Here is a 21206-nt window from a genome sequence, read left to right as displayed (position 1 = left end):
CGCCCTGTGCCCTCCCCTTTCCTCCTACACGCTTCCTGTACCCTCCCTCCTCTCTGCACGCTCCCTTTTGTCCCCTCCTCCTCCCTCGGTACACTCCCCTTTTCCTTTCTTCTCCCTTCACTTACCAGCTGCTCTCAAGCCAAACTAAAACTGTGACAAGCTGTGCAAAAATAAAATGCAGAAATCTCTGATCTTGTCTTTAGCAGAGTATAGTACAGGTTGACCTTCTCTCTAGTTTAAAAGCTGTAGGGGGTAGCTGAGTTAGTCTTTAAAGTGCTACCGGACTATTTATTGTTTTTTAAGTTGATCCTGTACAGACTAACAAAACATGTTGATGGTATCATGAGCTTTAGTGGGCACAGACCACTTCTTCCAATAACCAAAAGTGGGGCTGGCCCTCTGAAGACGTGGGCAGCTCATGATACCATCTACATAGTTGTTAGTTTTTAAAGTGCTACCAGACTATTTGTTGTTGAAGTTTATCCTCTCTAGTTTGGCACCCTCAGAATATTGGCTAGTAGCATTACCAACACTTCCACTGCTTACTGGGTTCTTAGAAGACATTTAGGGGTAAATTAGAGCTAAATAATAGCACAAAACACTGAGAGCCAGTAAAATCATGCCCGGTCATGCATGTTGCCAGACCAGAGAGGTTCAATCTATAACATCAAGTGTGTGTAAATTTTGACTTTTAAAAAAAGATAAATAGAAGTTCAATATCTTGAAGTAGGCATTCTGTTAAATTACATTTTTACTGTATAAATATACAGAAGGGCAGATTAGCATTTATATTATTGTGAAAGTACCCAGAGCAATGAATGATTTTTTTCTACAACTACAATAAATAAAACTTTTGTCCCAGTTGGTGTGGCAGAAGAGGAATATTTTCAATAGGACAAAGCCCTACCAGTTACAAGTGCAGCAGAATTCTATTCAGTTAGGAGTATTAGTGGCCAGGATAGCTAACATCAGTAGAGCTGCAGGAACTGATTGCAAGGCAAACACATTAATTCTAATCAGTGTCCATATGGGTTCATTTGAAGAGTATTGAGATGTTGTATCCTACTGTTCCAGTCTTTGAGCTGAAAGGGATAGTGCTGCAAAGCCCACTGTGTCTGGATTGGTGTGGGAAAGGATGGAAGATAACTTTCTACTATATAATTAGGCTTCTCCCATTAGCCCAGTTACCTCTGTTTAATTAGTTTGGAAGTATTGGACAAACTCATTCTTTATTAGTCAGCCTGTATATTACACACACAGGCTATGTCTACACTGGCAGGTTGTTGCACCAGAAATAGGCAAATGAGGCTAAGGGTGGAATACCATTTTGCAGAAGAGGCTCTTGCACCACAAGGAGCTGTCTACACTGCCCCTTCTTGCATAAGAAAAACCCTCTTGCACAATGCCCTTATTCCTGAAAATAATCAGCAGCATTGCATAAGAGGGTTTTTCTTATGCAAGAAGGGGCAGTGTAGACAGCTCCTTCTAGTGCAAGAACTTCTAATGCAAAAATGGTGGCTCATTAGATATACAAACGAGGCTCAGCGATATTCCACGCTTAGCCTCATTTGCATACTTCTGCCGCAAGATTGCGCCAGTGTAGACATAGCCCCAGAAAAGCAAGTTGACACACAGTTTCAATTAGTATAATTCATGTTTCTTGATTCTTTCAAAATAAAAGTAAGGATGAGTGCACCTGAAGTCCATCAGAAAAGTGAAAGAAAGTGTAGTAGATAAAATAGGGATTTGTTTGTGTATAAGGCCAGGGAAATGTTCCTGAGTTTGAGATCCTTAGATATCAAGTACATTAGAAACACGTAGTACTTATGACTGGAAGGAAGATACAAAAGATGCCCAAACAGAAGAAGGGTGAACAAGCTAAGACTCCAATACCACAAATTATTTAAGAGCAATGATAGATGGGAGCTGTTTACAAGGAACACCACACTTATTTTAGGCTTTTAAATGTATTCCCTTTGACATGCCAGACAGTGCAGGAAGACTGGCCAGATTTTCCTCTAATTAAATACAGCCTTGCCAATAGACTTAGGCTCTGCAATGTAATTTCTGCTGCTGTTCCTGTGAGGCTTCCTTTTCTTGAAGTAATGCCAATCCTCCCATAATCCTGGGTCTTCAAGCGCTATCTGGATCAATTATCAAATAGATATTAAACATGATGTCTGGTGAATGCATGTTCGAATCTTGGTACATCTATCTCTTCTCTCCAAAAAGACCACTCTTGCTACAATTTACACTTCCAATAAATGGGAGTTACAAATGCACAATGGAAAAAATATTCTAACAGCACTTACATTACACAGGGGAGTACCTAATGTAGAACAAAGTAGGATTTGTTTCCGTAATGTATGGGAGGAGAAAGAAATAAATGGAAGGAAAATGGATGTTTTCACCTTCTGATGTATCTTCAGTGTACACTGTGAACTATAATGTTCAGAACAAACAGGAACTCTAACCACACCCATTTTTCAGGTTAAATTAAGCCCTCCCCTCCCCCCCAAGAAATGTGCAAGAGACACTTTTTATACAAGTGAATATTTAGATCTTCAGGTATCAAGTCATGACCTCTTCTAAGGTGGCTTGACCCAATGATCACAGTTAATTATTGAAATTTGAGCATAGTCCAAAGTTCTCTATTCATCCATGTGATTTTTTACATCCACGTGCAGAATAAATTTCGTTATGTTCACTGAGGCATGTGTGAATGTGCACTACCAGGAGAAATACAAATCTAACTGTGGGCACTTCGCTAATCAACTGGGTAGCATTGGAATTTCTTCTGAGTGGCTGCACAAGTGCAGAGTTTACAGGAAAAACTGGAGTAGTCTCTAGGTCAGTGGTTCTCAATCTTTCCAGACTACTGTATCTCTATCAGGAGCCTGATTTGTCTTATGAACCTCAGGTTTTACCTCACAAACAATACTTGCTTACAAAATCAGACAAATATACAAAAGGGTCACAGCATGTTACTGAAAAATTGCTTACTTTCTTCATTTTTACCACATAATTATGAAATAAATCAATTGGAAAATAAATACTATACTTACATTTCAATGTGCTACTTGAGGCTGTTTTCCACTTGAGACTTATCTGAAGCCCAAGCCTCACCACCCGGCACTGAAGCATGTAAGTTAGTTACACAGGACTCCCTGTAGCATGGCGGCCCTGGTTAATTGCTATGCTTGCCCTCTCTGATGCTGGCCTTACAGTTGCAATCCCCATAATCAGGATGAGAAATACTGATCTTCAGGAGTTGAGTACTCCATGGAAAATCTCCGTACCCCTGGGGTACGTGTACACCCTTGGTTGAGAACCACTGCTCTAGATCTGCAAGGAGAGCCCAATAAACTGAGTTTTGATTTGTCTCCTGTTTTGTATTCTTTGCTATCATGGCAATTAAAAAAATACTAAAACCTCCCATATATTATCTTTAGGATGTCAAATTTGGAACCCTCCTGTTCAGGTAACTTAAAACTTCATTGAAAGATTCTGTTGCAGACACAGATCTAACCTACTAATTTGAGAGCAGTTAGACTAAATTTTAGGGATAAGGGAACACTGAACTTACAATGGAAACTCAGATGCAACCTTAACTATGGAGTGATAGCAGTCACTCTAGTACAGTGTGCTGGTGACAATTATTAAAACTAATGCTGTGGTAATTCCTCTTCACGGAATGCATGTTTTCAACTCCCTTCCCTTACCTAAATCCACTGCCCCTCCAATTCTATTCTCAGAGCCGGTCCCTTGCCCCCCAGTCACAGACATTAGCATTCACAGTTATTTATCACTTTCTTTAGGGGTACATTTTTCTTCATGTATATCCTCTAAAATTGAAAGGCTACCTCTTGAGGCAATAGGGTGCTAGAGAGGGGAATCTGTGGGCATCTTGAATAGCTAGAGAACATCAGGGAACTGTAGCACTCATTGCCTGAAGGAGGAAAGGTTACAGAAGATATATGGCTATTCTCTTCTGGGCAGGGTCTGATACTCTGGGTGTTGGAAATTGCTTGCTTCCTGCTGCTAAATGATCTCTCTGTACCGGTCACATTCAAGCTCCACATGGTTGCAGGTATATCATTTTCACGCCCCTTGCAAAGAAATTGCTTGCCCAGATATTTCTTGCACTTTCTCTGACAACATAGCAGTTGCCCACATAATCTTGAGCTCTGGAAAATGTAGAGTACATAAAACACAGGTAACAGACTTGTGAAGGGAATACGGTGTCCATAAAGTGCTTGTGTCAACAAAGAGTGAATTTTGTAATGTGATACTGTTAAAAAAAATGACAGCTTTCTGAAAGTGTTGAAAGTCATGATCCTAGAATGAGAAGTTTGTTTTTGTTTTAATTGTTTACTATTTTTGAGATGCAGGAGAACATTAAAGATTAAAAAACTAGCCCAGATTAAGTAATTGAGAAAATGGTTGCATTGATTAAATGAACCGTCTAACCTACTGTAGTCTATAGGATACTATGTGTGAAGTCATCTTCTTCACAAAAGCTGCCAAGATCATTCAGAAGACAGAACCTGTATATGCCACATAGGTCACCTTGGCTCTGAAGATATGCCGCAGCTTACTGAGACTCCCTGCAAATGGCGGTGTTCTCTTTTGTTGCTGCCTGAAAGAAAACCCACCTTCTAGGAACTATAATTTGTGGTGCTGCCCTATGCCCACACTATCTTTGCTGAGCCAGGCCAGCCTGATGGGGTACCCTACTAGCTCTCATTTTCCTTCCCTCCCATCATCTGAGAAGCCAGCTGCTTAAGCACCACTCCAGATGGCTCTCCCAGTACACTCACAGACTATTAGTGTCCTTCCGATCAAGAAACCCAACAACAGAATGCTAGACTCACTTGGAGGCAACACCACCCCTTAGTACAAGTCTGTCACTTGCTCACCAGAAAAAGCTCATTTTAAGCACATTATTTGTTTACTTTTATTTCCAAAGTTTGTTTTCCTGACATCAATTTCTTTACAAGTGTTCCTGACATTATTCATCAAACAGGCATTTGAAACTATTCTTCATAGTAAAATGTTTTGTTTTGAAGAACCTGAAAATGTAGGACTGAAAGACAGAGAAGATATGGGATTTTCAAAGTGCATTAAGAAAAACATTTTTTAAGAACAAAATCCATATCGGCAGCAGGTTCAAAATAGTTACCATTCAATTATATCATATTGCCTTAGATTTGGTCACTGAAATAAATTTGCACTTAGGAAAGCAGTGGCATTAAATTATGCATTAAAACAAATGAAGCTGCCATATGCCCCCATCCTTCACAGTCATTGTATATTTTCAATCAAAGATTTTCCCACTTGTTGAGAGCCCGTAAAGTAAATAAAATAGTTCAAGTATTACATTTATCAAAAATTGTATCAAAATAATTTAAGACCAGTGTCTTCATAATTTTTCCTTTTCAAAAATAATTTACAAAACAAGAGGTTTTGGCTCTTTATTTGTATAAATTAAACAGCAACTAGAGTTTTTTTAAGACAACGAGAAGAATCTGCATTTAGCACCTCAATCATTGTTCTTAATGTTGGAAACGTCTCTGATACTGATGGGAGACTCTTGTAAGCAGGAGAAATACTGCAAAGAGAACAAAATTAGCAAACTGTAACAAAGTTTAAAAATTTACTTCAAGGACAAAGTTTCAGTTTGTGCAGATTTACGGCCCAATTTTGGTCATGAGTTTGTTGCCCAAACCTTTTCTTCACCATGACTCTCAGCTCAGAAAGTAGTCTCAGAATGAAGAATGAGGCAATCACCTGTATAAAGGAACTTTCTGGGGTGGCAATCATTAGGATGAACTATGATTTTATTCCTCTAACAACCATTATTCATTTTGTAAAATAACCACTCCAAATTGCTAACCACAAATTGGGAGAGGTTGCTTTCATATCATTGAATTTCTCTTCATAGTGAAGGTGATATCAACACTTCTTTTAATACTTTAAATAATACATAAATTAAGTGTGAGATTAAAAATTGAAAATGAATATTTATAGTTTGCACACCATGAATATTAATTTTAATACCATAATATCTGTACAAGATAACAGTCAAAGTTTGTGTGGACTCAATTAAAAAGAAGAAGTCGTCACTCACCCGGTGCAGCAACAATGGTTCTTTGAGATGTGTCCCTGTGGATGCTCCACTCAGGTCTCAGTGCATCTTCGCACCGCTGATTGGAGATTTTTGGTGAGCAGTGCCCTTCAAGCCATGCTTGCGCACCCAGCATCTTGCGCCCCATCCATTCCTTTTCTACCTGAAGTCCCCTAAAGACTCCAAGCAGAGGGGAAGATGGGGGGAGGGGAGGGAAGGGGAAGGAAGGAGGTGGTGGAGCAGCCACAGGGACATACATCTCAAAGAACCATCGTTACTGTGCCGGGTGAGTAACTACTACTTCTTCATCAACTGATGTCCCTGTGGGTGCTCCACTCAGGTGACTCAGTAGCAGTACCCATCAGATGGTAGTGGGCATTGGAGTCATTTATGTAGAGGAAGGAGGGACTGCATCTACCAGAGATGTGGAGGGTATTGGCCATTTCTGTAGGGCGCAATGTTGTGCGAAAGTGTGATGGGAGGACCACATGGCTGCTCTACAAATGTCCACCAATGGTATGTTATTTAGGAAGGCCGTTGTGGCCATTGCACACGTGGAGCGAGCCCTGATAATCTGTGGTGGCTGCTTGCCACAAAGTTCATAAGCTGTATGTATGCAGTTGGCAAGCCATTTGGATACACCCTGTGCCAAGACTGCTGTTCTTGAATGTGGCCCAGACCACGCTACAAAGTCTGATTTTCTGGTTCCCCTAGTTCTATCCAGATAGAACGCAATCACTCGTCTTGCATCTAACGTGTGCAAGATGGCCTCCTTGGAGAAGGTATGAGGTTTAGGAAAGTAAGTAGGTAAGTAAATTTAAGTGGAAGTTGGATATGACCTTCGGGAGGAACTTCGGGTGAGGCCTGAGTATAACTTTATCCTTGGTATCCTTTATCCTTCATGGACAGGTACTGTGATGTAGTGGCTAGTGGCTCTCTAATCCGAACTACCGGTACACCTCGTTCCATGAGGAGTAACGGTAGTTCGGATTAGAGAGCCTAATCCGAACTACCTACTCTGTGCCACGTGTAGCCGCGGGCACGGAGTCCGAACTACCGGGGCTTTAAAAATGGCGGCACCCGGCAAGATGCAAATGAAGCCCGGGATATTTAAATCCCGGGCTTCATTTGCAACTTCAGTTGCCTACATTAACCACCCTAGTTCGAACTAGGGTGGTAGTGTAGACATACCCCTAGTGTCTTCGAGAACACTCGAGGGGCCATAAAGGCCAAAGGGGAGGACCCTGTACTAGTAATGACCTATGATGAATCTGAAAAATCTCCTGTGGGCTGGGTAGATGGTTACATGAAAATGTGTGTCTTGAAGGTCAGGGGCTAAGAACCAGTCCCCTTTGTCCAGTGCGGGTATGATAGTTGCCAGGGTCACCATCTTGAATTTTGTGTTGAGGATGAACATGCTGAATTTCCTGAGATCCAAGATTGGTCTTCAGCCCCCTGTTTTCTGACTGATAGGAAATAGTTGGAGTAGAACCCTCTTCCTCGATATTCTGTGGGAACAGGTTCTATTGCTTCTAGGGTGAGTAACTTTTGCATCTCTGTTTGTAATAGGGGCTCATGAGATGGGTCCCTGAAGAGGGACAGGGTAGGGGGTTGGGTAGCTGGCATGGATGTGAAGGGAATTGTGTAACCCGATTTGATAATTTCCAGGACCCATTTGTCTGTGGTGATTTGGGCCCACTGTTGGTAGAAGGGTCTCAGTGGCGATGAAAGATGGCATTGGAATGCACTGGATCTGTGGGGTGGTCACTCAGACCCCCAACCAAGACTTCAAATTTATTGTTTGTGTGAAGTCGATTGAGTGGTGGATGACTGGTTTTGCTGCATCCTCCTCCTGCTAGGGCGTTGCTTGGGCCTGTTGTCATAAGACCTCTGCTATTATCTATAATCGCTATAATTATAGTCCCTTGGCCTTTAGTAAGGAGTATACTTGTGTTTCTTATTAGGTGGGGTTTATATCGCTGGAGTGTGGTACGAGAGTCTTTCATTGTAGGACTTCATCTGTCTAAGTGGCAAATAGCTGTTTTCTATCAAAGAGGAGGGTCCTCCACTTTCGATTGCAATTCTTTTGGACCCCTGATGACTGCAGCCATGAGGCCCTATGCATTACAATTGCTGTGGCCCTAGGCATCATGTCAGCGATATCCATTGCAGCCTGGTGGGCTTTTTTTGCTATTGATAAACCCTCCTTAATGGACTGGAGGTGCAGTCTCAACATCAGGAAGATCCTGCAGTAGGTCCTGTAGTTAAGCATAGTTGGCATGATCATAGTTAGCCAGGAGGGCTGTATAATTCGATATCCTGAATTGGAGGGTGGCAGAAGAGTATACCTTACGGCCAAAGTTGATCGACCACTTATGCTCTTTGTCGTGGGGTGTAGATTTAAATTGTGGGTTCTTAGCCTTGTGATTAACCAAGTCTATGACCAGTGAGGTCAGCAGGGGATGTACAACGAGGAAGTCCATATCTTTGACAGGGACAAAGTATTTTCTATCCGCGCTGTGGTTTGTAGGGGACTGGTGGGGGTGGACATAGAGGCTGGAGTTCGCCACAGCAAATCTGATGGCTCCAGGATAGCTTCGTTGATGGGTAGAGCTATCTGTGAGGATGCCATGGGTTGTAGTATTATCGGTAATTTGTATTGTTTGTCTTGTACCTCTTGGAGTGTAAAGTCCTGTGATTGAGCTACCCACTTAAATAATTCCTGAAATTGTTTTAGATTGTCTTCCGGTGGAGAGGGCGATATCTGGAAAACTGCCTCATCTGGTCTAGTGGATCTGGGGTTGTGTAAGGAACTCTCTGAGTCTGAATGAGGTAAGTTATCATTATCAGTGAAGCCCGCTTGTGTTATTACTGAGGGCGGGTGAGATGGTGAGGAATGCACGGATATGGTCGGGGAGCGCATAGATGTGTACTGTTGTAATGTAGGAACTGTATCTCGAGTGGTAAGCATGGGAGGAACGTGGCTGGTACCCTTGCCATGGTTCCCGGGAGGGCCAATGTGGATGGAACTGCTGTGGAGGATTTATCCATGGCTGGTTGGGCCATAGGGGATGTTGTTGTAGGGAATGATCCCGATATGAATGCCAGGAAGCCATTGATCCCAAGGGAAATGAATGGCATGAAGAAAATCTGCTGCTATGTCTGCTGCCATAGTCAGTTCTTGGTGAGAGAAGCATAAGAGAGTGAGGAGACCTTTCTGGCATATGAGTGTGCCCCTGGGTATGAGACACCATTGAGGAGCGCGGTGAGCAAGCTTTTGGTCTGAGCTGTGTACCTAGCTGAGGAAATTTTTGTAAGTACCATGTCTTGCACAGCGCTTTCTTATGCAGTGGTGCTGGAGCGTGGTCGAGTTCGGTCTGACCAGTCTGTTCAGACACCGTGGCGGTGCATGTGGGAGCTAGTGGCATATGCGGCTTTGTAGGTGCCGCAGCCTCAGCAACACTGACCAGTGTGGCGTGCTTGGGTTCTGACTCAGCTCTCCTGGCTGGTGCAGACTTGCGTTTCTCCACGGTACCATAGACTGACAGCACTGGGGAAGGAGAGGCTCTAGGCAGTGCTGGTAATGAGCGTGTTGGGGAAGCCCGCGAAGCTTGTGAGCCTTTGCGGGGTGGTGAAGCCGCCCTGTCAACAGGCTTCTGCTGTCCCCATGTCTCCTCAGGTTTGTTCAATAGTGGTTGTGGGGACTTCTCCCAGAGGAGGTTTTTCAGCCACATTTCGCAGTCTTTTCTAGCTCTGGCTGTCACGTTCTGACAGTGCGGGCACTTATGTACTGCATGAGTCTCTCCCAGGCATTTAATGCAGGAGGCATGGCCATCAGAAATAGGCATTGAGTCTCGACACGAGTCACATTTTTTAAAGCCAGGAGAGCCCAGCATGTTGAAGAAAAAAGCCACCACCGCGGTGCTTCTCTGTGTCTTTTTTTTTTTTTAAGCAAATGTTGAAAACTGTCGTTAACTGACTCAACTATGAGGAAAATTCTAAACTAACTATAGTAATTTTTGTTTTTCCTGTCAAGAAGAGCACCGATCTGACTCCGTCTTCAGCTGAGGGCAGTAGAAATGGAACTGACAGGGCTCATGCCACACGCACACTCGACAAATGGCAGGGGTGCGCGATGCTGGGTGCACAGGCACAGCGCGAGGGGCACTGCTCACCAAAAATCTCCAATCAGGGGTGCGAGGATGCACCAAGACCTGAGTGGAGCACCCACAGGGATACCACTCAATGAAGAAACATATGGTCTGCTTCAAAGTTGCACCAGCGTACTTACTTACTGTATTCCTTTCCTTTATAAGAAAACTGAATTTGTTTGCCTCACAAGTAAATTTGTTGAGAAAGTGCAATCAGTTTTATATTCAAATTAACGTGCCTGAATGTTTATGCTTTCCTTCATTGAAATAATTCCAGGGAAAGTTAACAGACTGACAAGATATAAACAAGGTAAACTATCAACAGAAATAGTACAACACAGAGCAGCAGTGCAGAGTTTCCTTAAACTACCCCATACAGTGCCTTAATCTTGGCCTAAATGGACCACCTTTAGAAACGTTTAGGAATTTATTTCAACTTCCAGGCCATTCAAATGTTGCTTTTATATGGAGAATGACCACAAAGGAAAAATTAGTGCCAAGTTTGTGGCATTTTTGTGATATGAGCACCTGTTTTACTCCATTGTAAATATGTCTGGAGCCACACTAAAATATATGTTTCAAATATCAAATAAAGGGACTCATAAAATTAAGAAATGTAATCCTGTTTGGAAGCTTCTAAATAACTATAATGGCATTTGGTTTACAAATTAAGAGAACCATTTGTCTTCATTTGAGAAATCCATGGAAAGTTTTAACTTAGGTAACAGTGCCAAAAGAAAACTGAAAAAAGAATTGGTTAGCATTGTGTTTTGTTTTCACATTTTAACCTCAGTTGCTCAGATTTAAAAAAAAAAAAAAATGTTCCTTAAAGTTTTACCACTTGAGTAAAGGGACTAAATGTCAGAGAATCTTTCTAGAGTAACAGATATATGAACACAGATAACTTACAATGTTAGGACAACAATAAATGCCTATTTTCACTTGTAATTGCCTATTCGTAAATATCAACTCAACAATTTGCTCCAGGTTATGTATTGGCACCTAAGTTTTATACAGGAACTTTCAGCTAAAGGATTTTTTTCAGCCTATAAAAAAAAAAAATCTGATCTTTAAAAGTTAGATAATATAGGGTGGTTTTTAAATAGTAGATTTCCATTCTACACTAAAAACACACACATTTTTAGCTCCTTTTAATTTCTCCACCATAAATGCCGTTGGAGACTTGGTATTGTTGAGAACCTCCAATAAGTGAGTTAGATGTAGATCTTTCCAACACCATGTGAATTAGCCAAAGTAGGATGGATCAGTAGTGACTCACTTTTCCCCTAGTGCTACCAAACCCAAATTATCATCTGTATGCTTCAACACTTTATACTGCTCCTAGATTGCTGGGCAGGCCCTCTTTGAAAGTCACTTATCTTACTATGCACAAATGCTATGTAGGATATGTAGCCACTGGCAATTAAAACAAAAACAAAAACAAAACTTCTACATTTTGTTACAGGTTAAACAATTTAACACAGACTGAATTGACTCTGTCAAGGCCTTATGTACCACATTAACCTTTAGCATAGTCATTAAGTAGATTTTCTTTGTTACATATAATCATATGCATGTCCTCTGCACTACAGTGAATTTTATGATGACAGGCTGTAATTCAGTAAACTGGCTCACAGGATGCATGATCTTAACATTTATGCTTTACTACAGACTATCACAGATCATATTTGTTTTGCATACATATACATGGTGGCTGTGTCTAGACTGGCCAGTTTTTCCGGAAAATCAGCCGCTTTTCCGGAAAAACTTGCCAGCTGTCTACACTGGCCGCTTGAATTTCCACAAAAGCACTGACGATCTCATGTAAGATTGTCAGTGTTCTTGCGGAAATACTATGTTGCTCCCATTCGGGCAAAAGTCCTTATGCGCAAAAGGGCCAGTGTAGACAGCTCAGGTTTGTTTTCCGCAAAAAAGCCCCGATTGCGAAAATGCCGATCGGGGCTTTTTTGCGGAAAAGCACATATAGATTGTCACAGACGCTTTTCTGCAAAAAGTGCTTTTGCGGAAAAGCCTCTGTGCCAAACTAGACACTCTGTTCCGAAAATGCTTTTAACTGAAAACTTTTCCGTTAAAAGCATTTCCGGAAAATAATGCCAGTCTAGACGTAGCCATTTTGTTTACATCTGCTCAAAATAGTTTCAATTTTTTTCTTCTTTGACAAAACATTTACCTTTGGAGATTCATCCAGCTTCTGGCTATTTTGCTAAAGGCCTCAGAACCAGGTGCTGTCATGGCTTCAAAATCAACCAACTGAAACAAAACATATCATCAACAAACAATTACAAAGGACTAAGAATATACAGCATTTTGAAAAATGCAAATGTATTGTTAGCACGTTCATGAGAATGCCCAATGACTTTCCTAATCTATTAAGAAAAACTAAACCTGTGGAATTAGCGAATGTACCTGGATTGTCACCAGTGTTCTCATTCTTTTGCAGTGGAATCTCACAACTCAAACAACTAAGTGATTCTGAACACTGCCTCCATCTACAGTTGCTGCTCCCGCAGCTCCCATTGGCTGTGGTTCCTGAACAATGGGAGTAGTGGAAAGAGTGCTTGGGGTTGGGCTGGGGCAACTCACAGAGATCCTGAGGCTGCTCGTCCTCCCAGAAGCAGCAGGGACATGTTGCCACTTCCAGGGAGCCATATGGACTTTCACTGGATATCACAAATTCCAGTTTTATTTTCCAGTTGGTACAGGGACAAACAACACAGCTTTTATTACTGTTAGAAAAATACATCTGACACACTGCTTTGAAGCTTACCAAACTCAAGCTCTGGGGGACTGCTGGAGAGAACAAGTTAGTAATTGGTCCTCCACTGAAAGACTTGCTGCAGGCCATGGAAGGTTCAAAAGGGCAATTCGCTTTCAAAAGTGAACAGAAATGGCACTGAGGTTCTACTAGCATTCTTTGAGGATATCAAGCATGTGTACAAGAGTGATCCAGTGTGCATGGACTTTCAGAAAGCTTTTGACTAGGTCCCTCACCAAAGACTTTTTAGCAAACTAAGCAGACACAGGATAAGAGGGAAGTTCCTCTCAGGGATAAATAATGTGTTAAACAATAGGAAACAAAAGGGTAGGAATAAATGGTCATTTTTTTCATATTGGAGACAAGTTAATGGCAATGTCTCCCAAGAATCTGTACTGGGACCTGTACCTTTCAGAATATTCATAAATTATCTGAAAAGGGGTGAGGGATGAACTGCGAGGTGACAAAATCTGAAGACAATACAAAATGACTCATGTCACCCAGTAAGAAGGATGACTGGGCAACAAAATGGCAGATGAAGTTTAGCACTGATAAGTGTAAATAAATGCACATTGGAAAACATAATCTCAACTATAAATACAAAATGATGAGGTGACGAAGTTAGCTGTTACCACTCCAGAAAAAGATCTGGGAGTCACTGTGGATAATAAAAAAAAAAAAAAAATTCTACTCCATGTGAGGCACCAAATCAAAAAAGCTAATGTTCTGAACCATCAGGAAAATTATAGATAACATAGAATACCATAACATTAATATATAAATCCATGGCACACCCACACATTGAATAATGTAAGCAATTCTGGTCACCCATCTCAAAAAGGATATATTACAACTGGAAAAGGTATAGAGAAGGGGTATGAAACAGCTTCCATATGAGGCGAGAGTAAAAAGACTGGGACGTTCCAGGTTGGAAAACAGATGACTAAGAGGGGATATGACAGGTTCATAAAATCATAAATGGTGTAGAGAAACTATTAACCACCTCTTCACATAAAACACAAAAATTAAGGGTCACTCAGTGAAATTAATAGGTAGTAGATTTAAAACATAAAGAAGTACTTCACACAATGCAAAAATCAGAATGTGGAACTAATTGCTGTGGCACATTATGAAGGCTACAAGTATAATTGCAGATTCAAAGATGGTAAAGATGCAAACCCATGCTCTGGGTATCCCTACATTGCAAACTACCAAAAGTGGGACTGGATGAAGCAATATGGATTGCTCAAAATTGCCCTGTTCTGTTCTCTTCCTCTGAAACATCTGGCACTAGCCACCATCAGAAGACAACTGGGCTAGCTGAACGACTGGTCTGACAGCATGGTTGTTCTTATTTGTTTTCTGCTTATTGTCTTAAATTTCAATATTGAATTCAATTTTTTCTTGTAATCAGCCCTCTAAAGTCCAATACTGAAGAGAAAGGCTAGGTTCTGTGCTGTTTTCACATATCACCACCAGTAAAAGGTACACTTTAACCCAGCAACCCTGGGAAACAGGGTATGCTGTATTAAGGAATTTTTCAGATGACGGGAGGGTGCTGGAATGGGATCTGGGAGAGAGGGGGAATGATGGCGGATAGGGGTGTGGTTTCATTGTGCTGCTGTTTCCCCATCAGGGAGCGGGAGGGAAGAGGAAATGGCAGCATGCAGAACTGCTTTCTTCTCCCCCTAACTGGCATCTGAACCATGGGTCCTGGATAAGGGGGACCCAGATTAAGGAAGTTCAGGTTAGGGATGTGAATAGGTAACTGGGTATCTGCTTCCCCATGTGGCTGGGGGCCGGCAGCCTGCCAGGCTGGAAGCAGGAGCCTGACCCAGGCTCCCACTTAGATGATTTACCAGTTAAACATTAGGTTAAGCTAATATTTAACCAGTTAACTGATTAATGGGATTTTTGCATCCTTAGTTCTGGTATATTGCAAGACAAAAATTTTTATTGATTACATCTGTAACAATTTTCTTCAATGCTTTTATAACCCATTGGAGCTTAGTCAACTATCAGGCAGCAGCAGAAACACACCAAACCAAACACATCAAACAACTACAGAACAGTATTGTATTAAGTGTAAACTACTACAGGTTGAACCTCTCTAGTTCAGCACCCTCAATTCCTGACAGGTGCTGAACCAAAGAATTTGATATTATCTAGCAGTATTACCAACACTTCCACTGCTTAATGGCTCTTTCAAGGCATTTAGGGATAAATTAGAGCTAAATAAAAGCAAAGAATGCTGAGAGCCAGGACTGGTTGCTGTAAATAAATTTTATGGGACTGCAGAAAACTTGCCGACATGCACGATAAGTGGACATCTGGCTAATTAAAATAATGCAGGAACACGAATGTTGCCAGACCAGAGAGTGTCAGACTAGAAAGGTTCAGCCTGCAAAAAAAAGGTAAAGTTAAAAAAGATTTGACAAGGTAAAGAAACTGTTTCTGTGTTTGTTTCATTTAAATTAAGATGGTTAATAGCAGCATTTTTCTTCTGCATAGTAAAGTTTCAAAGCTGTATAAGTAAATGTTCAGTTGCAAAAACTTAAGAAAAATCTATCATAATGCTTTGTTCAGAGTTACAAATATTTCAAGTATTATGAACAACCTCCTTTCTTGAAATGCTGGTAACTCTGAACTTCTACAGTAATGGAGTACCACACTGAGGTCTCAGGCACTCCGATTAAAGCCTCAAGAGGTGCACGTGCACTTAAGTGCAGTCCCATAGAGATACACTTGAATCTCTTTAATACGGTAGCCTTGGGAAATAAATTCCTCTGGCAGAAGATAGGGCAAGATGCTTTTCCATGTAAATATGTTCCAGGCCATTTAGAACTTTGTAAATTGTGACCACATTGAACTTTACATGAAAACAAAGAGGAAACACTACTATTCTGTGCCCATAAGAGCCTACTGCCCTCCACAAAGATGATTTCCATTCTGCTCAAGCTGAAACATCAGAGACTTTTTCAAAGGCAATTACAAATAGTAGCTCACAACCATGATCTGGCCTCAAGCTTACAAAGACATAGTTTGCTGTGGGAAGTTCCATATCGACAGGAACAGCTGCAGCCTCAGGGTTAACCATAGATACTGAAATGAACTGTCTCTCAATTGTCATCAAGAATCCACAAAAACATAAGGAATCCTAAAAAACATTATACAATTGTAAGCCACCATGGTAAAGAGTGGACAAACACCTGATACACACACTCTCAGTTCTTGCTTATTCCTTCTGCTGCTTCTCCATACTTAGAAGTATCACTTCTGTTAGCTAGGCTGAGCCACCGTATTTTTATGTAGAACTTGCCTTTCCTTTTGGTATTTTTCCTGCTACTTCTTTCCCACTTGCCATCAGTGCTCCCATGATCACCGAATAAGCTATCACACTAAAAAATAAAGAGCAACATGTCTCTTTCAGTGAATGTTTTCAGTTTGAATTATTTTACACAATACAAAATTCAACCTCTTCCTCAATTAAAAATTGAAAAAGTGCTTCGAGGTATTTTTTATTAAAGATAAGAGAAACATCTGACACCTTAGTTAAATCAGATATTCAAGTACTGGGGATTTGTAGTCCCATAGCATTATTGATGGACTGGTTATTAACTGATTAATTTGTTAACATTAATCAATCTCTTAGACCATAGTGGTAAATAAAAGTTCCGTTTCCTGATGGCTGATGCAATTTATCACAAGTCCCTTTATTAACAAATACACTAAGCGGATAAACAATACCATAATCATTAAAATAGAATAGCAGATGGAGAGATAAGTCACTAACCTGGATCCTCTTGAGAGGGGCATTAAATTATAGAAGTAATAAACTAAAGACAGGATAAGATTGCACACAGCATCTGCCTCCTAGGTAAAAAAAAATATAAGCAAGGGCTGAAAGTACTTTACTGTACAGATATGAGATGTAGTAACATACAAAAATGTTGGTGCACTTGAGAATACCCTCCATTAAGTAATGATGCAATATATTTAACAGCAAGATGGGCAGGATTTTTTGGGGGGAGTTTAAGAAAAATATTATGTTTCAATAAAATTGAGCCATCCCTATTATGAACACTGGAAGATCAAGTATCTCAAAAAAGGTCAAGCTAAGCAATTAGAAATAAACTAGAATTAAGCCATTATGCTGGGTCAAAGATCCTGATAAATATAAAACACAGAATCTCAAACATAGCCAGCTTCTCAGATAGAATACAATCAACCTGAAAAAACAATTATATTTATGTTAATTCTAATTTTACAACTGGCTGTCAGGAACCAATGTATGAACAGTATTAAATAGTGCTCATTATGATATTAATACCCAGTGGTTGCATGCCCAGATAATAATTGCATTTTTATTATAGAACATTTTATGCTGTGTGTTTGGAATTAAACTATTACTCAGCAAAGCAGAGTAATTTAGTAGACTGCCCTTCAACAATGGAAACCTTCCATTTAATAGTACAGTAAACTTCCGATAATCCGGCACCTTTAGGACCCAGAGGGTGCCGGATTATCAAATATGCTGGACTATCAGAAGGAGGGGCTATGAAGGGTCTGGGGTGGGGGATGCCACCCCAGACCCCTCATAGCCCCCCCTTCCGATAGTCCGGCTGTGCCCCAGCCGTCCCTGATTCAGCCGCTGCTGGTCAGTTTCAGCAGCGGCTGAATCGGGGACGCCTGCAGCAGAGCAGCTGGAGTGCTGCCGGGTTGGTCTGGTAGCGCCGACCCTTGGTGAGGCAAGACCAACCCAGCAGCATCCCAGCTGCTCTTGGGGACGCCTGGGGCAGAGCAGCCGGGGGGCTGCCGGGTTGGTCCCACAGCGCCGAGGAGCGGCGCTACTGGACCAACCCGGCAGCACCCCAGCTTCTCTGCCCCAGGTGTCCCCAAGTCAGCCGCTGATGATACTGATCAGCGGCTGACTCCAGGAAGCCGGAGGCAGAGCTGCTCTGCCCCCGGCTTCCTGGAGTCAGCCGCTGGTCAGTTTCAAAGCAGCTGAATCAGGACGCCTGGGACAGAGCAGCTGGGGAGCTGCTGGGTTGGTCCCCGCAGCGCCGCACCTCGGCACTGCAGAGACCAACCTGGCAGCGCCCCAGCTGCTCTGTCCCAGGTGTACCCAAGTCAGCTGCTGCTGAAACTGATCAGGGGCTGATTCCAGGAAGCCGGGGCAGAGCAGTTCTGCCTCAGGCTTCCTGGAGTCAGCCGCTGGTCAGTTTCAGCAGCAGCTGAATCGGGGACAGCTGGAGTGCTGCCGGGTTGGTCCCGCAGCCCCAAGGAGCAGCGCTATGGGACCTACCTGGCAGCACTCCAGCTGCTCTGCCCCTGGCTTCCCCGATTCAGCCGCTGGTCAGTTTTAGCAGTGCCTGAATTGGGGAAGCTGGGGGCAGAGCGACTCCAATGGTCCGGCTGCCCGGAGCACTTCTGAGTCCCTGATGGTGCCGGACCATCAAGAGTGCCAGACCATCAGATGCCGGACCATCCGAGTTTTACTGTAGTATTTAAATAAAAGGAGAATTTTATTACTTATTTAGGAACTGTACAAAAAAATCTAAATAATAGAGCAATGCACAATAAGCTAGAATGTATTTTGACAAACATAAAAAAATGAGTAGAGATGTTAAAAATAATAGTGGTCTCTTCTGACCTTGTAATCATCCAGTCTGACTTCCTGCACAATACAGGTCACAGAACTTCCTAATGAAATCCTGTTTCAACCACATTTACCCTGATTTAATTAGCTTGATTAACACAGGTCCTACAAATGAGAGGTAATTTATCTAAGGTGCCACAGGACTGCTCATCGTTTGAGCCAGAGAATCTTTCAGAAGAAATATCCAATCTTGATTTTAAATTGCCAATAATGGAAAATCCACCACAACCCAGGGTAAGTATCTCAATGGTTAATTAATCTCACTGTTAAAAATTTGCACCTTACATTTGGACAAAATTTGCGCTAGCTTCAACTTCAAATGAATTGTTTCAATAAAAACTTTACCCCAAGCTCTGCAGATAAAATTAGTACTTTTCCTTTGGCCGTTAGGTCCTTATATAGTGCATCTATTTCTGCATGATACAGTTGTGTTCTTTCTTCTGTTGTCTGAGTTTCCACTGAAAATAATATGTTCCCAACTCTAACACAAAGAAAGTGTGAATAAATTTCAAGAAACTAATCAAATACTTGAGATGCAAAAATGCAGGCTATTCTCTCCCTCCCCTATAATTTTGTCCCATACAGCACCCATATTTGCCCAACTCAAATGAGAGGCACTGAAGTTGAAACAGAATAAGTATATATTTTAATATTCTTACTGACAGAGTAGGAGATATTGTCTGCAAATAATTGCTAACATTTTGATGGAAGTCGTCCAGAGTTTGGGAGTGTGTCTTTTTAAAGACAGAGCATTAAAGTTTTATTTTTACATGTATACCCTTCCCATGCCAACACTAGCACACAGGGTGGAAACGAATCTCTTTCATTAATCAGTCATTTGTTGCGCCTTCCATTTGCTCTGTGGTATTGAGATAGACTAGACTTTCCTTCCCTAATAAGGACTCTTTTTAAGGTTCCTCCGGGGTGCCCTCTTCTCCTCATATCAATTGGCTTCCACTTCATAGCTTCATGGGGGTCTATGTGCGCTGGCACCACCAGTACATGCCTAAAACATGTCCTGTGCTTCCTTTCTGGTTCTGGTAGAAAGGAGCTACTGGCTGATGATTTCTCAGGTCTCCTTTTTGAGAACTAAATCTTTCCAACCAATACTCAGACTTAGTACATCTCCAGCTATCATGGCTGAATGTTAGCACTGAGATTAGATTTGAACTGAAGAGTCTTAATTTTGTTTTGGTGCTGCATATCTTTTGATTTTCATATGCTGTTGAGTTTAGTAAATGCAACAGATGCATTTCCTATCCCTGATCTCACTTCCTTCTTGAGGTTTTTCTCTTGGCCAATATGGTGCCGCACAGATATAGAACTGTTCTCCTCTCAATATTTTTGCCTTTCAATGGGATGTTACATTTCAAGAATGTTTGTTTTACCATGCCTAAATCTGAACCTCATTTGGCCTGCTATTTTTACCACATTGGCTGTCTTTGTAACTTTTCAGGGTCATCACTAAGGGAAAAAAAAAAAATCTTATCTGCACAATACAAGAACAAGAAATTTAAAAGCACATTCTATTTCAGTCAGTTTTATTTGTTTAGAATCCACAGCATGTTTGTTAACTTTGAAACTCCAGAAATAGAATAGTTTACTAATTAGTGCTAATTATTACGAAATAGTATGGTTTTGTTTGCACATGAAACTAGTAAGATTCCTACCAAAATCTTACACTTATACTTTAATTTTCATAGACATGCAAATTTCACACGTATTTTCCTAATGCAAAAAAATGTATCTGTCTCTTGTCATGGTGTGGGAAGCCCACAAGGCACAGAGAACTCCCCGCAGCTCCCAGTATTTGCATATTTCACTATTTGTGGTGGTGCCACAAATGCATTCACAGCAAATGGCGGTAGCTTCCTGTATAATGAGCGTATCTTGTGCATCATCCCATTAAAAATATGCAGGTCTAGAGATTAAAATTTAAAAGAAAAATTCACTGAGATTCATTTAAAAAAAAGAAGTCTATCTTCGCATTAAAGGTATCTGCAGTAGATTGTAGAACAATTTAAATGATAGTGCAGAATTTTGAGTCTAAGTAATCTGAATGGAAAGAATGTCTAAGAAAATTATCAATTCCATAATGTTGTAATGAGATTAGCATGTTCTTTTGAACATGGGCTTACAAAGAAAAAAAAAATCACTCTTTAGGGATGCCAGCTTTTTGCCTCTCAAAGGGGGCATTTACTCTCTCAACCAGTGATGGACCAAATGCCTTGCTACAATTTACCAACTAGGAATTACTTGAGTACATGGAAGGTATTGCCTGAAGCGCCACAAAACCTTCAATAACCTTATTAATATGAGACGGTCTAATACCCTATTCTGTCCATTCCCACTTCTAGAATGGGACCATTGTGATGATAGCTTCCATTCCAGCCCATTCTGACTCAGAGCATTCAGATCGGTTTTTATTGTCTGTGAAGCAGAGTGAAAAGTCCTCCGAGCAAGAAACCTTTAACTCTATATAAGTGTTGATTG

General features: G+C 41.3%; 1 protein-coding gene across 7 annotated transcripts in view; it reads right to left on the bottom strand.

Moving 5' to 3' along the window:
* Window positions 1–5459: 5459 nt before the first annotated feature.
* TTC13 (tetratricopeptide repeat domain 13) overlaps window positions 5460–21206 on the bottom strand; it is a 68607-nt gene continuing 52860 nt past the window's right edge. For 2 of the 7 annotated variants that reach the window (XM_075924708.1, XM_075924709.1), the window contains exons 19-23: window positions 19059–19194; window positions 16848–16927; window positions 16374–16452; window positions 12470–12549; window positions 5460–5611 (exon numbers count right to left, since the gene is read on the bottom strand). In XM_075924708.1, the coding sequence (XP_075780823.1) occupies window positions 5488–5611; window positions 12470–12549; window positions 16374–16452; window positions 16848–16927; window positions 19059–19194 (499 nt within the window). In that variant the 3' untranslated portion in view covers window positions 5460–5487. Of the gene's footprint in view, window positions 5612–12469; window positions 12550–16263; window positions 16453–16847; window positions 16928–19058; window positions 19195–21206 lie in introns of those variants that run through there. The other 5 variants (XR_012902780.1, XR_012902782.1, XR_012902779.1 and 2 more) reach the window with 4 other exon arrangements.

Source organism: Pelodiscus sinensis, chromosome 3 (genome assembly GCF_049634645.1).
Source record: "Pelodiscus sinensis isolate JC-2024 chromosome 3, ASM4963464v1, whole genome shotgun sequence".
In the NCBI taxonomy this organism is placed as follows: domain Eukaryota; kingdom Metazoa; phylum Chordata; order Testudines; family Trionychidae; genus Pelodiscus; species Pelodiscus sinensis.
This window is presented reverse-complemented; position numbering and strand designations above follow the sequence as displayed.